The 16,584-nt window shown below is 40.9% G+C and overlaps 1 protein-coding gene across 1 annotated transcript in view; it reads left to right on the forward strand.

Moving 5' to 3' along the window:
* LOC124288815 overlaps positions 1-16,250 on the forward strand; it is a 75,099-nt gene extending 58,849 nt beyond the window's left edge. The window contains exons 2-3 of the mRNA XM_046725359.1: positions 7,790-7,963; positions 10,264-16,250. Of these exons, the coding sequence (XP_046581315.1) occupies positions 7,790-7,963; positions 10,264-10,565 (476 nt within the window). The 3' untranslated portion in view covers positions 10,566-16,250. The remainder of the gene's footprint in view (positions 1-7,789; positions 7,964-10,263) is intronic.
* The last annotated feature ends 334 nt before the right edge of the window (positions 16,251-16,584 follow it).

The raw sequence follows: 16,584 nt of genomic DNA on the forward strand, positions 1-16,584 counted from the left end.
GGGTAGCCTCGTGGTTAAAGCGCCCGCCGATGACCCGTGTTCGATTCCCCACATGGGCACAATGTGTTAAGCCCATTTCTGGTGTCCCCCGCCGTGATATTGCTGGAATATTGCTAAAAGCGGCGTAAAACTAAACTCAGTCAGTCAGTCAGTATACTCCTGTCTGGAGTATATTGTTGAGTTTTAAGCCGTTATAATCTATTTAAGCTCCATCTGACCTTAGGTTGTTTACAGTTTCAACAATATGATTAAATTGTTAATCCAATATTTTTTAAGGTGTGTCTCGTCTCAGCGTCTTTTCTTAGACGCGCCGTGACGTCAAGATTCCGGAAACGTCTTATACGTTCGTGTATGTATCATCTCTTTTGACACATGTGGGTCGAATATGTCGTCAACAGAATGAAACTTCAAATATGTATCAATCCATATTGGTTGGGTGGTACTTGCGTGCCAAGAAAGAGATGGATTGTCTTAGCTCCAGGCCATTTCTGGTGTTCCCCGCCGTGGTGTTGCTGGAATATTGCTAAAAGCGGCGTAAAACCAAACTCAGTCAGTCAGTCAGACTTAGCTCCAGGCACCATCCGTCGTCAATGCAACTGTAGCTTCGGCACGAGTGTAATAGATATCAATATATCACACCGGATTGTAATTAATATCACATCGATTTCAGTATGAATATACACTTTGGCTTCGATGAATATCACAAACAACAAGTCAATAAATATTTATTGTCGTCTGACGGTGAATTCCCCCGGGAGTTTGACTCGTTACTGCATGTTTGATCCCCGTTACTTTTGTAATACCACAGCGATGGGAGTTATCGGCTCTCGTTATGATTGATTGCGAGACTCTCAATAAAACCAACAGATCAGAACAAGTCTTCTCGTGTTGATCCATTTCATATCATTAGTTCTCAGGGTAATATCACTCGTTGCTAGGATGCTCCGTTTAACAGGTGATATTGTCCACATGACTACAATTAGTTTAACAAAGAACGAGAGTTTGGAGTGAGACTCCATTAGCAGGTTTTTGCTCAGTTAGGGAGAATTGAGCAATAATGAACGAAGCCGTTGACAGATAAGAGAAAGTATTACTTAGAGACGCCGATATTCCCATGGTTTATTGCACGCAGCAGCGTACCTTACACCTCTAAACCTGACAAGCGATGAGATTTGAGGGAGCAGTTTTTAAGCTAAAACGCATTTTACCGGCATTTGCATATTTAATTGGGTTTATTCTGGCAATAAACGTCATTTGGTTAGCGTACGTTAGGGTTAATTTATAACTTTGTATTGATGCAAACTTTTAACGTCTAGTTTCAGAAAGATTCTGATCAAGGAATAAATAATGACAAAACGTTATGTTGGTTTTTAGCACAAAGAAATTAGATCTTCAGTCTGAACTCGGATTTAGCCGATGCTGTTTTCCGCACGAGGCGTTAGAAGCGAAATCTACATTTACGACATTGATTGGTTCGACAGATTTCAGGTTGATATCGGCGTGTATATTTAACTGTGTACGTCATGATGAGTGAGTGAGTATAATTTACGCCGCTGTTTGAATATAACAGCTGCATCACAGGATCTATTCTCTGCGGGATGAGCGAATTATTACATTCGTTCCTTAAGACGTGTATGTCCCAACAGTTTGAGGCCCCATGACCGTGCCAGGGTCCGCTCTTCGTGAGTTCGAATCTCAGGTTGTTATTCCACTTGTTATTCTTGGTGCGTTGGCACCAATGATAGTTGGATTGAGCAAACTGCTTAATATCTATCTGCATTGTTTCGGCCCTCTGAACAAATCTGGCCACCATCGTTCTCTGGTGGAAAAAGACGTACGGTACCTGTTGTTACTCTGCCTGCGCTCGGCACCAAGAGATTAAAACAGTAGGATCATGAATATCTAGAATGAGTCACTGAGTTTGGTTTCACGCCACTTTAGGCAATATTCCAACAACATCACGGCGGGGGACACCAGAAATGGGCTTCACACATTGTACCCATGTGGGGAATCGAACCCGGGTCTTCGACGTTACGAGCGAACGCTGTAACCACTTGGCTACTCCACCGCCCCGAATGTTTAGAAGGATTGTTATTGTAGTGAAGACTAAACACACAATTTCATGATAATATCACCCAAAATATTCAGGATGCCTAACTTGTTTTTCAATATTTTCAGAGAATAATCTGTAATCAGCTTCCTGACTTACGCGCATAAGCCAATGGCTGCAAAGAAAGTAAACATTTCTCAAGTAATATGCATTAATGACTCCCTTGCAGTAATGATGTAAACCGATATCCCCCTGGGTAACGTTGAAAACAATGCTCAGCCACTAACGACTTGCCTACTTGGTACCTGAAACTCCCATTGGGCTACAGGTTACCGTACTATTTCTACATTTAGATCATGGACGGGTAATAAATATTTAATACCCTTTAGTGTTACATCAAAAGCAAAAAGGTGCTGCTATGTAGGCACTGTCTTAAGGGTATCTAATCCTTCTTATCGTGTCTCTACTAGTGGATATATTGCTCTTTTAAAGCTTTTTACAACCTTCGTTTGTTTTACCATCTTTTTGGAGTTTTTAGAGAAGTAGTGTAGTTTTTCTGGGTCTTGTTTTAATAACCCTCTCGTATTGTTACGTTTTATTCACGTTGACGTCAACGTTTGGGAGAGATTGGACCTGGTAGATTTAGCGTTTTCGCGTTGACGTCAATGTTTGGGAGCGATTGGACCTGGTAGATTTAACGTTTTCACGTTGAGGACAACGTTTGGGAGAGATTGGACCTGGTAGAGTTAGCGTTTTCACGTTGACGTCAACGTTTGGGAGAGATTGGACCTGGTACATGTAATGTTTTCACGTTGACGTCAATTTATGGGAGAGATTGGACCTGGTACATTTAGTGTTTTCACGTTGAAGCAAACGTTTGGGAGAGATTGGACCTGGTAGATTTAGCGTTTTCATGCTGACGTCAACGTTTGGGAGAGATTGGACCTGGTAGATTTAGCGTTTTCATGCTGACGTCAACGTTTGGGAGAGATTGGACCTGGTAAATATAGCGTTTTCGCGTTGACGTCAATGTTTGGGAGAGATTGGACCTGGTAGATTTAGCGTTTTCACGTTGACGTCAATGTTTGGGAGAGATTGGACCTGGTAGATTTAGCGTTTTCATGCTGACGTCAACGTTTGGGAGAGATTGGACCTGGTAGATTTAGCGTTTTCGCGTTGACGTCAATGTTTGGGAGAGATTGGACCTGGTAGATTTAGCGTTTTCATGCTGACGTCAACGTTTGAGAGATTCAACCTGGTAGAGTTAGCGTTTTCGCGTTGACGTCAATGTTTGGGAGATTGGACCTGGTAGATTTAGCGTTTTCACGTTGACGTCAATGTTTGGGAGAGATTGGACCTGGTAGATTTAGCGTTTTCACGCTGACGTCAACGTTTGGGAGAGATTGGACCTGGTAGATTTAGCGTTTTCGCGTTTTCAATGTTTGACGTCAACGTTTGGGAGCGATTGGACCTGGTAATGTTTAGCGATTTTTCGCGTTGACGTCAATGTTTGGGAGAGATTGACCTGGTATTTTAGCGTTTTCACGTTGACGTTGCTGGAATGTTTGGGAGAGATTGGACCTGGTAGATTTAGCGTTTTCACGTTGACGTCAACGTTTGGGAGAGATTGGACCTGGTAGATTTAGCGTTTTCGCGTTGACGTCAATGTTTGGGAGAGATTGGACCTGGTAGATATAGCGTTTTCACATTGAGGCCAACGTATGGGAGAAATTGGATCTGGTAGATTTAGTGTTTTCACGTTGAGGCCAACGTTTGGGAGAGATTGGACCTGGTAGATTTAGTCTTTACTATGTCGTCGTCTTGTATCAATTTATGGTGCAAATATTGCTCTCTGCGTTAATTATTTGCTAAGTCACTCAGTCAACCCCCTGTTTTCATCTGGTGAGTTATCATCCCACTGCATCCTGATTGATTCGGTTCTTTCAATCAGTGGCTCACCGACTTGGTCGACACGTGTCGTCGCATCTTAATTGCGTAGATTGATGCTCATGATGTCGGTCACTGTAGTGTCTGGTCCATAATCGTGTCTGTACAGACCGCCGTCGTTTCTCTGGAATACTCCTGAGCGTGAAAAAAACCCAACCATTTGAATGCTCCTTTAGACACTCTTATCCACTGTACCTATCCACTGTACCATTTTAACCCTGAAACATTCTTTCACATATCTAAACAGTCTGGCAGTCACTCAAACATTTAACACTTCCTACACACAAACTCACACACATTTATGCCAGTAAGTCAACCACTCAAACAGCCTCTCACACAAGTTTAAAGTATGCCAGTTACTCAACCATTATTTATACACTCTATTGAAATGCACAGCCATTGAAATACACTTTTAACCACTCTGTCAACAAACAATACCATGTTTTCCCCGTTGTTTTGTAAACGTCAATAATGTTTGTTGCTTTTTAGAGGAACTACGTCACGTACTTCTCGTTATGAATAAGTCGGGAATAAGAACTCCAGGTCTTTAAATCAGTTGCATGTATAGCACTACTTTTCACGACGTTTGTAGTTGAAATAGTATTATTATTCCTTAGGGTAATAGCTTTAATTCATCATCAACAAGCACAACTTAGCATTTGACCTTTCTAACTGGCAAATATCAAATAACTCCGCCGTTGGGCCGACAATTAACAGAATCATTTACCTAAAGAAAGCTTAATGAGTACTGGGTAGGGTTTCGACAGCTGTGGATTCGGATCGTGACACGACCAGGAATTTTGAAGTTGTTTTGTGACGAGTCTTGTGAACGTGATGACAGTCTGATTGAACGGCTTCCCGTGTCCGCGACAGAACAGTCGAGTGTGCGCTGATTGGTTGCACCCTCTGTCCGGTGATTGGAGTAGATTGACCGTTGTGGACAACGTGATTTGGATGAGTTGATGGATGTCGCCAGAAGGGTTTTCCCATGCTTCATGATATCTGGACATTGTGCGTCTTTATGGCAGGGGTTTCTTTCTTTTGTACCGCCGGTGCATTGCTGGTCGAACGATGGTCCTCCAAAACAGTTACCTCCCCTACCTCACATCCATAATTTATGTTCTTCGTCGGAAGTTATCTCCCCTGGGTGAAATGATGATTCTAAAAACAGCATACACACCCACCCACAACTTACACCCAACACCCCACTGCCTTAATGAACCTTTATATCTAATGCCTTATTTTATACCAATAATAATGCTTAGAGAGTTATCTCCCTTGGCACCTCAAGGTGAATGTCACATCACGTTCAAAACAATTGCACAAATGCAGCGAGTGATATGCATATGAATATGCATGAGGTGGTGTGTTCGTGTGACGTCTTCTAATAGTCAGGAATCATAGCTGAATGCAGCCAGCTCACTCGCTTCTCCACCCGATGGAATCTCCCTGTGCAGACACAAGCTCATTCGTCTCTGCGACGCTTCTGAAAACTACCTCAGAATCAAACATATCTAATTTTTGAATTCCTCATGAATATGTCCAAAAATATAACCCTATAGCACCTTTGACATTTCCGACATTCAAAACGCGAAACAGTGCGTCAAACAAAAGGTCACGCGGCTATATTTAGACGTAGTGCAAAAGGGGAGGCAACCCTGCATGTGTTAAAATCTTCTAATTCCGCACCGGCTGGAGTTGTTTACCCAATACTGCGGAAGACGAGCGTAAGCAGGACTGGAGCTATTTGATTATGGAACAAAAAGAGCGATTGTGAGGCTAGGGTAAATGTATTATAGTGCTCGCTCACGCCCAAATTGAATTGTTTGTACACGAGGCGACCAGCTGAAAGTGAAACATGTCCCCAAACTCGTCAATTTTCATTTTTCGCGGGTAATCACATCATGAAGCAATGGGTAGCCATCTTGTTGGTCAAACATCTTCCCAGTCGTGACCGGTATCTGGAATACACTCACCTCAGCTCGATTGGAACTTGCAGTGAAAGCGTGCAAATTCGTTCAGCACATCCACAGTGGTTGCCTCCCTTCGAAATAATTACTGGTACTTGAACTCGTGTTTAGCACTCTCAGAACCCTGACTTTATTTTCTATAACTGACAATCGTGTCGTGTTTTTCTTGTTTGGTAACTATCCGGTCTTGTCTCTTGTTTCACATTTGGATTGAACTGGACAGCATCAAACGCTGTAATAGAGAAACATATCCACAACCAACAACTGTTACCTTTGACGTGAACGGCAAATCAATGGTACAACGACACGACGGGGTTTTCGCTGACGTTGTAGAATGAAATTAGTTTATGGACACATTGTAAGCATTGATTTGGAACATATTGCACCTATTCATGTTCATTGATTTTCATGTTTTTTCTAAACAAGCCGTTGTAGGCCTTCTAACTTTGGCCAATCAAGCCTTCTGTTGGTCCTCCGCTGAAAACGCAATATCGTTAACTGGGCACGGATGCTTGCTAATCGTCCACTAGCCTTTGAAATCTTCAAGATTTTGACAGTAATGTATTTTATGTTTCGCATTTTGTTCCAAATACGGCAATATCGAAAATTGGGATTGACAGCATTAAGAATCACTACGCTTAGCGGAAAACGGAATCGATGGACAAAGTGATATTTGTGATTATGGGATTTTGAGCACTATTTTGAAAGAAAACGTGACAGAGATATTTGAGCTTAGAGTGGACTTAATCAGTGAAGTTTAGTTTTACGGCTTTTCTGCAATGTAACACTGATTATTCTGTATGTTATTCAGGACTTCCCATCCACGTCGTTTATGACATGGTTGATAATTTGATCGTGTATAACACTGCAGGCAAACCTCATTATTAGGTTACCGTTTGCCAGAACCATATTTGACACAGAAGCGATATATTGAGATGTGAACATGATGACGAATATGCGTTACTAAGTGCAAACGGACCACTTTGTGGGACATTTTTTCTGTTGCGTTAAAATGGATGGGCGGGAAAGAGAGCGCCACTGGTTGTTGCTATGCTCTACGTGGTTGATGTAAATCGATATGATATTATTTAGTAACTAGATATTGGCACAACTGGATTAAGATTTTATTGATATAACTAGATTAAAATTTGATCTAGTTCTTGTTCAGTGTGGTGGAACTACCACTGACGCCTCTTAATCTAAACCCACTCACTGAATCATTTCATGCTGAACTCGAGTTCGAATAAGGCCCGAACAGTGTGGTTCTCGAGCTGTAACTGATGACCGTAAATAGTTCTGGATCAGATCGAATAAATCAATAAATCAATCAAGGGGTCAGCTTTTGAAGATAGGGTCTCAAGTTGACCAGAGAGGCTGCATAAAAACAAAAACTATGAATGGCTTTCTGGCACATTTTTGCTGCTAAAAGTAAACGGAATTTGTCTTTAATATTTATTGAAAACAAAAAGTGAAGCCATGGAACTTGTTTCCGATAAAGAATATCAACAAACACAATTTGGCGCACATTCAGCTCATCCTTCCACAAAGATGTCAGTTATGAAGGGACATACTTTCTGCTTAACAAAGCATGCTTTATATGAGGCAGGACATTTGAAAATGTATTTTGTGCTGAAAATACAATTGTACTGGAAATACAATTGTACTGACAATACAAATGACTAGCGCACATCATTTTAAAGTGGCCAACCAAAGTCAGAGAAACATTCCACGTTCATAGACATAGTGCCTTAACAACTCGATTCGCCTGTGTTTATTATACGAATCTTTAATTTAAACTTAAAGATGTATTTTTTTGTTTCAGATTTCGACAGGGTGCCTTCTTTACTCATGGTCTCCAAATGTTTCGTGACTCCAGGATTTGTGACGGGGTTTATCGCCCTCATTTTATACATCATCAAAATCATCATTATGATGCGGTCACAGGTCAAAACGTTACATCTCAAGGCCGCGTACTTGACCTTCGCAGCTGTTGGAGGTACGTAATATACTTCGGTTGAAAATATTCCCACGGTAACATAATCAGGTCTTACTCATGTAACTTTGATCTGAACCCAATACTCCAACCTACCGTTAAAATATGAAATTAGAACAAGTATATTTGGGATGAATCATATTCAGGGGATATGTTCCGTTTTATGTCAACACTGAATCATTCAGGGCCTAGATTTTCGAAGCTATCTTAGCGCTAAGGTAGTCGTAAGTGCCATTCATTAACATTAACTTACGACTATCTTAGCGCTAAGAGAGCTTCGACAATCTGGACCTAGGTATAGATGTGATTGTGTGAGTTGGTGAGTGGTGAGTGGTGTTTCATGCTGTGGTGATATAAAGTAGTCTGTGTCACAGTCCCTGTCCGCAATATGTTCCCTTCTGCCTCTGGCGGTGGAGTAGCCTAGTAGTTAAGGCGTTCGCTCGTCACGCCAAAGACCTGGGTTCGATTCCCTACATGGGTACAATGTGTGAAGCCCATTTCTGGTGTCCTCCACCGTGATGTTGCTGGAATATTGCTGAAAGCGGCGAAAACCATACTCACTCACTCCCTTCCCTTTCTACAATATTCCAGCACAATCACGGCATGACGAGCGAACGATTTCACCACAATCATACCCCACCATCCCGCAATGCTAAAGACCAAAATGTAGCAAGTCTAGATTTCCAGGTTCTGAATCCCCCTCCTCAACGGGTCTCCATTTCAATTTAAAAGGAATTATTTGTTTCTATCAAGATTTTATACATTCAGAGACTAAGCGTCAATCTTTAAGCTGCAACACGACGATCTGTAAGTAATTCCCCGAGAAGTTCCGGGTTAGAGTTGCTCGTAGGGTAAACCTGGCTTGTCGTAAGAAGCGGCTAACAAGACCAAACATTATTGCAAATAAACATTTTGAAATTGTGTTTAAATAGTGTGGAGAGAGAAGAGAGAGAGAGACAGAAGGAGGGAGAGAGGGGCTACACGTAGTTCTGGGTGACTCTCATGTATTTCCCTTTCAATCTAAGTACTCAGTTCCCCCCGAGATCTGGGCGATCGCCACTGCGACTATCAGAGTGGTCTGGAGAGACATCGATCTTACCGCAGCGTTCCTCTTCTAAAGACATTCATTGGCATCTTTTAACATCAATCTTTTACACAACGCTTTTAAGAAAAATCGTTTTGAAATCGAGGAGTGCGGGTCGTCTTAAACCCTGCAAATAGCTGTAGACAGTTTCTTCTGGACGTATCATAAAGCTATGATCGGGAGTTCGAATCCCAGTTCTCAGAGATTTCGACCCTAGGCCTGTCAGTTGCTAATGGGTTTACCATAGGATATACGTGTAAGATCGAGTGAGTGCGTGAGTTAGGATTTTTAGTCACATTGGCAGTATTTCAGCCATATCGTGACTTTAACAAGTTACAAAGTAATATCAAATAAAGCTTCATTATAAAATCTGTCAGTAATAGTTAGTAGAACAACTAGAATATCACATATAGAATCCAAACTAGCAAGCATAAAACATTAAAAGTGAGTGAGTTAGTGAGTGAGTTTAGTTTTAGGGTGAGTGAGTTTAGTTTAAGCCGCACTCAGCAATATTCCAGCGGCAGTCTTTAAATAATCGGGTCTGGACCAGACAATCCTGGGATCATCAGCATGAACATCGATCTACGTAACTGGGTAATGATGACATGTGTCAAACAATACAGTAAGCCTGACCACCCGATCCCGTTAGTCGCCTCTAACGACAAGGATGGGTTACTGAATATCAATTGTAACCCGGATCTTCACGGGTAACGTTAACATTAGAACACAATACATTAGGACAATACAAATAAAATACATTATCTATTCGGGCTTTTGCACAAACATCATGATGTAACGGAAGGGCGGTGGGGTAGCCTGGTGGATTAAGCATTCGCTCGTCACGCCGAAGGCCCGAGTTCGATTCCCCAATTGGGCACAATGTGTGAGGCCCATTTCTAGTGTCCCCAGCTCTGATATTGCTGGGATATTGCTGGAATCGGCGTAAAACTATACTCAATCACTTACCGATATAGCTGGAATAGGGGCGGTGGGGTAGCCTAGTGGTTAAAGCGTTGGCTCGTCACACCGAAGACCCGGGTTCGAATCCCCACATAGGTACAATGTGTGAAGCCCATTTCTGGTGTCCCCCGCCGTGATGTTGCTGGAATATTGCTAAAAGCGGCGTAAAACTAAACTCAGTCAGTCAGTATACGTGGAATAGTTCAACAAAATTGCGAAATAAGACTCACTCGTTAACCATTGTCATCTTGCATTTCAGGAGCTGCCGCCGGAGTGGGAGTGATAATATTCTGTGCCATGCTTGATAAGGAGGTGTACAAGCTGGAGTGGGGCCCCGCGCTGCCGGGAGTTGGCGGAATCCTGCAGCTGGGCGTGGCGTTCGGAGGATACCTCAGCTGGAGAGATAAATATGGCGACGATTTTGATGACATAAGCCTGTCATCCGATCGCCCTACTGACAAACCTACCAAACGGAAAAGGGATTACATTGATTGGGAGACGTCCAACAATTCCGAAATATACCCCGCGTCTACCCCGTTACCCGTGACGTCAAACGTATGACGTCAGGGATCACGTGACGTGTAATACGTCATTACATATGTGATAATTCACTGGACTACAGAGGTCGTAGCTGGAAAGAGGATACGATGGAGTGTATCTGATATTGGTGCTGAAGATGAGCCCCGCATCAAATGCATTAACGGGACTATATTTAGACGCCAAAAATGTGAATTACGGACGTATTCTTCCGTTAATAACCGGAAGTTGGATTTATGTGTATATTGCTGCCAATTCAAAAGCGAGGATGACAGTACAATCAAAGGGACCAAAGACGTCACAAGATCAGGAACTGGCAATTCTGCGACCTCTACCAATCGGTGCCTCCCGTAACCCGGGCAAATACAACAGCTCATCCATAGTTTCTAGTGGCCTGCGATCGCATGCGATCCCGAATTTTGACTAGAACGGTGCACCATACATGTCTTCCACTGCCCCAAACGTACGAGTGCGTGCGTGCAATGTCTTCCTGCTTAAGAAGACATTGACAGGAAATTGGTGGCAAGGTTGAACTCTGACGTACGCAGAGATCAGATGGTGGATATTTTTCAAGAATATGTGTACATTGATATATCTGGTGTTTGACAAGAACGTGGATTTTGTATCTGTTAAAGCTAATTGGATGTTTTTGGTTCACATTTTGCCTTATATGGAAGCAGTTTTTTGTCGTAGCCTTGTAAGAGAAGTCTACCGTCCCGTGTCCATCCGGGTCCCCTGACTCCTGGCCCAGAGTACCCGGACGCCCTGTGTCTGTTTGAGATGCTGCTAGTCGGCCAACTTGTAATAGCTTTAGACCAAACTTTATATTGATATGTCTCCGCTTAGTCTGGCAGTAATCATCTTGGTTAATAACCTTTTGGAGTACACATCCTGGCTTATCCAGGCTTATACTTATTGCGGGAATGAAACTGGAGGAATGCGTTATAAGGAAGATCACCAACAGAATAAGTTTCCAGTATTCGACACTGATACAGCAATTGTTATCAAGCCTACAGTAAAAACGGCAAGGGCAGTTAAAGCGATGTATCAAATACCTTTAACAGTTTTTTCCTCAATCTCTGGTTCTTAAAAACAGATAATTCATCCCTTAATTTTTTTAATTATCCAATTTATTTTCCAATTTAAGTCTTAAATTGCCGCGTGAGCTGGAAGGGCAGTGTTTTGTGTCAGAAGTGTGTGAGAGAGTACCATGATTCGAAAGCAATTCACGTTTCAACTGTCAACCCCTCTGCTATTAGGAGAGTAATCGAAGAAAATCGACATTCTCCTTGCTGAGCAAAAGTAAATATTCTTGCTGCGTTTTGACTATCTTGACGTTAAGCTTCTGTTAACAACTAAATCTCTGCACAAATACAATACAGCTCATGAGGGAGAATCGCAGTCTGATCAGATCGAAGAAAAGACATTTGGATCGGTATCCTCTGTCAATACATACCAAAAGGTCATTCGAGTCTTATGAGTTGAATAATTTGTAAAACGAACACGGCAGCCTAAACTCCAAACAGTGATACATCGCTGTCTGTCCTATCTTTCATGTGTATACTATACGTAGCACGTGCTGAACTGGAGCTTGAACAAAACCTACAAAGGTCAAGGCTGCAAGGCAGATAACTCTGAAGTCAACAGAATGGATACCACTGTCTGTTAATATCGATACGTGTAATCCCAGGTTACCTAGTCATTAACAATTCATTGTTGATTTATGTATCTGCCACCCAGCTATTCTTGCCATTGAGTTAACTGCTGAACCGTAGGTAACACCGTGTCAGACAAAGCTCAGGCATATGGTTGCAAGTTTGGTAGAAGTCACGTGATAGAAAGAACCCCATTATAACACCGAAATTATACGTAGATCTAGTCCTCGTTTTTACGTTTTCATTAGTACTGGTCACCTGATATATCAACTCATTTATACAATTTTTTGGTCCTCGATATGTCTCATTTTCAGTGTATACAATTATACACCATCATTTGTTAACAATCATTTTTATCACAGTCATCATTAATATACCAGTTTCTCCAAGTATAAATAAAGTCTTTTGTTTCTCACATTTACAAAAGGGGTCAATCTCCCCATAAATATGTTCCCACAGAGGTACAATGTGAGAAGTCGTTTCTCAAACACTCTCTGCAACTGTGGCTACACCTCCAGGCGATATATTTGAAAGTCTTGCTATCAGGTCTATCTTATGGCAAATCTTGTCTCTCCGTACTTAACTAACATCGTATTTCAAACCATGAAAGCGAGAAACAAAAGATTTTGATTATGATACACTAAAAAGATCAACCTACTCCTACGTAGTCTGTACGTGCCGTCAGTGACGAACTTTACCATTTGTAATATCATACTATCGTGTAAGTCACTGAACGTTCATTTAGCCATTACCAAGTAATGAATTCTGGCATTATTCTCATAATCTTCATATTACCGACTGTTTTCAGTATTTCCAGACTCGACAGACTTTAGAAAGGCGACACCACGCAGTCAGTATACCAATGTTACCCTTGTGTAATCTTATATATTGTTATGTCGTTATTGATTTCAGATTTACGTTGTTATGACAATCACAGTGAAATCATTTCTGTACCGACGTACTGTACGAATCTCCAAGGGTTGCCTGTTATCATTCCCATGCCATTTGTTTCCGCTGTTCATGGTAATAAGTCTCCAGCACGCGATACCATCAATGATACGACGAGAAGAATATAATCCGTTTTGATTGCATCCCTGGCAGACTAAAAGATGCAGATTGCGTCAAAGCGCCTGCTTAAATTTCATGGCGTTGAGTTTTGAAAACAATCGTTCCGGGTATTACGACAAACACTGTCAGAGTTCGCGGAGTAGAGCGTCACGAAGTTCCGATTGATTGTGGTCTCACGAAAACGACCGAGCCTGCTGGTTACAAACGGGAGCGAGAGTTTAACAATTCCATGTTAATTATTCAATAGTGATTCGATATAACGGGACGTTCATACGTTCTGTTATTACTAGTGGATTAACCCTTTCGTTTAAGACACCTCAATTAGCTCTACAGAGTAACGTCCCTTTGGGTAAGCCGGATACCTACTGATAGGTGTCCCGATTGTGTTTCTAGGTTTTTCGGTACGATACTCGACTTCGTGGTATTCATATACCCGAGCTTGTGGAATTCATCAACGAGATAAATCTGAGACTTGACCCACCAAGGATTATACTCCTAGATCAAGCTGGCACGCCTAGTTAGGAGTGGAATGCTGGTCAAACCGATGTAAAACCCAAATATGGTCTCTCAGCCAATCTGTTCTTGATTATAAAGGAAGTCAGTATATTTGAAAAATACCCCAGTTTGACAATCGATGAATGGCCATGTATGGTTACTTTTCACCACGCATATACTCATTCAATAACAACAATTACAATGATATCATTTGCTATAGCTGGAAAGGTCCATTCCGAGTTATCCCTTTTGTTAGCGATTAAACCCGTCAGACTTTATAAAGAATAATATAATATTGTATGTGTATGTTAAGAAAGGGGTAAGAAAGACGTCTTATTAATTAATTGTTATATTTGAGTTTGTATATAGGAAATATGAGCCTGTAATCATATCCGCCAATACGAACACGTACATGAGCATACAAAGGCACATGTTTAACGCCTTTTTCAAATATTTTACGTGCGCTTCAGTATAATCATGGTCACGACTTGGCCTTACTAACCGCTCTATAGACATTGATTAGCATACGGTGATGTCAATAAAACGCTCATGGAGTGTAGGAGCTGTATACTTAGAGTGGATGCTAACAATATTTAGCTGTATGACATTTCATATAGGAATTGAGGTAATATAGGAATCTGATTGGCTGAAATATCACCCGAGAAGATGTTTATTGTGGTTCTGTACAAACTTGACACTCGGGGGAAAATAAGTATGATGGGAACCTACTAGTATTTGGAAAGCAAAACCTTTATTGTTTTCGTAATATAGCCTTCCTGCGCTCCTTTGTCGTTTTTGACATCCCGATATTAACTTTCCTAGCCGAACTTTATGAAGTACTTGTGAGATTACACATTCCATATATGAACTTTTCATTTGTTGCCTGTATGCATATTTCAATATTCATTAATTCTTGTTTGTAGCTTTGATGCTTAAAAATCGTTCTTCATGACCGCCTTTTTATTTGAATAAGATGTAAGCGACATGCCGACGATACTGCGCATGTCTTTGGGTTTGTCAAAAATGGAATGTGAGATATCTGAAACGAAACCTATGCATCCATGCTGCTGATGCGAGCGGCATCTCAGGTGATGAGATAGTTATAAAGAATTCAGGCAACCTTTACAACCACCTTGCAGGTGTTAAACACCACCCAAGACTAACTTGGAAATAGTTAGTTTCCGTTAAATTAGGACGCAGTTTAGTTTAACAACGATCATTTAGATTTTGCTAAGTAAAAAGAGAAAACTCAAACAATTATTCTCATAAGTAATATATCCTAACCCTCTAACGTTATTTCTGTGATCAAAGCTAGGTTTATTTATAGAGGTCAATGATATAATCAAAGACATTGTATAAGAATGTGTTAATATCACGCCTGCATTGTCGTCATTGTCATTATCATCATGAATACAATGACGTCGTCATCATTATCATCATGAATACAATGACGTCATCCTCATGATGTTGTACAATACCAAATGATTTTTTTGTTTACATAGCATTGTTTTGTTACAAATTGTTTACATCTCCAAGGGACCAAATGTCCGTTGTTTATTTGTAAATATTGGTTGTTATAAACTGTATAAACAACAGGACTGGGTATTTTGATAATCAATTTTCTTTATTATGAATTAAATGAAATATAATACCAGCGCTTTGTGTATACACTGGACAAAGAGAAATGTCAAGACAGTGAATAGGACACTTTGAGGATTGCATTCACTCACTCACTCACTCACCCATCTATATTACGGGTGGGCGAATGTTTGTCATTTTGGGGATATTCCCTTTGAATACACGTGTCATTTTTATGGATCGATCCTTTTATTTGGGAGGGGGGAGGGATGATTAGGGTGTCAAGACAATCGAACTGTCGGTGTTTCTCTTGTTTTACTTAACAGGCGTCCTTGTTTTCAAATTTTCATTTTTTGTTTTCATAATAACCGATTGCCTATATTTCTATGGGAATCCGAGCTCAATAATGTTTGAAAATGCCTAAACCGAGTATAAAATGGTCGATCCTTAGGTGTGATCCTTAGGTGTGTTTTGACTTCTGCGGAAATCAGTTGCTCCACAGACAGTGAAAACGAAAATTGTGATTCACAAATATGTAAAAAAGAACCACCCTCCTAACAGTTATAATCGAAAGGACAAATACATCTTAAGTAACAGAAAGTAACAATTTACAAAATAGCCATACGTTGATGACATCTGTAGTTACAGAACCAATGATAAATAAATGAGACATGCTTGTCCAGGGTGACACCTTTCTCAGACTAACCCCTGAGACGAATAATGAAACGGACCGCATGTCAGTCCCTTTGTCACAGTGTATGGTATCGCGATGTACGTTACGAGATTTTGTTTCGCCGATCGTAAGCGTCATTAAGAGAATGTTACGGTATTTTTATCTGATTTTTGTACATTATTTTTTCTGTTCCTGTAACTAATTTCCAGACTGCGCAAATAAAGCTGTATGACCTATTGACCCTGTGTTTTGTCTTTCGTGGAAGAAGCAAGATAAGACTAAGTGTACCCAACAACGATGATGGCTGGAATTAATGTGCAGACATAGATGATGTCAATGATGTAATGACTGTTACAGAAAATTCGTTTTTCCACAAAATAAGAAAAGAAGTCCAAATGGAGCCAAGAATAATCCACATGAATCCAAGAACAATCCAAATATAATAAAATGAATATAAGAACAATCCAAAATGGAGCCAAATACCATTTTGTATCCTCAAACAATGCTGGATATGAACAGAACCTGCAGTTGACGCGGTCTAGGCTTAGAATAGAGTTAGACCTTTTTCAGTTTA

Source organism: Haliotis rubra, unplaced genomic scaffold (assembly GCF_003918875.1).
Source record: "Haliotis rubra isolate DU_JTF1 unplaced genomic scaffold, ASM391887v1 Scf426, whole genome shotgun sequence".
NCBI lineage: Eukaryota > Metazoa > Mollusca > Gastropoda > Lepetellida > Haliotidae > Haliotis > Haliotis rubra.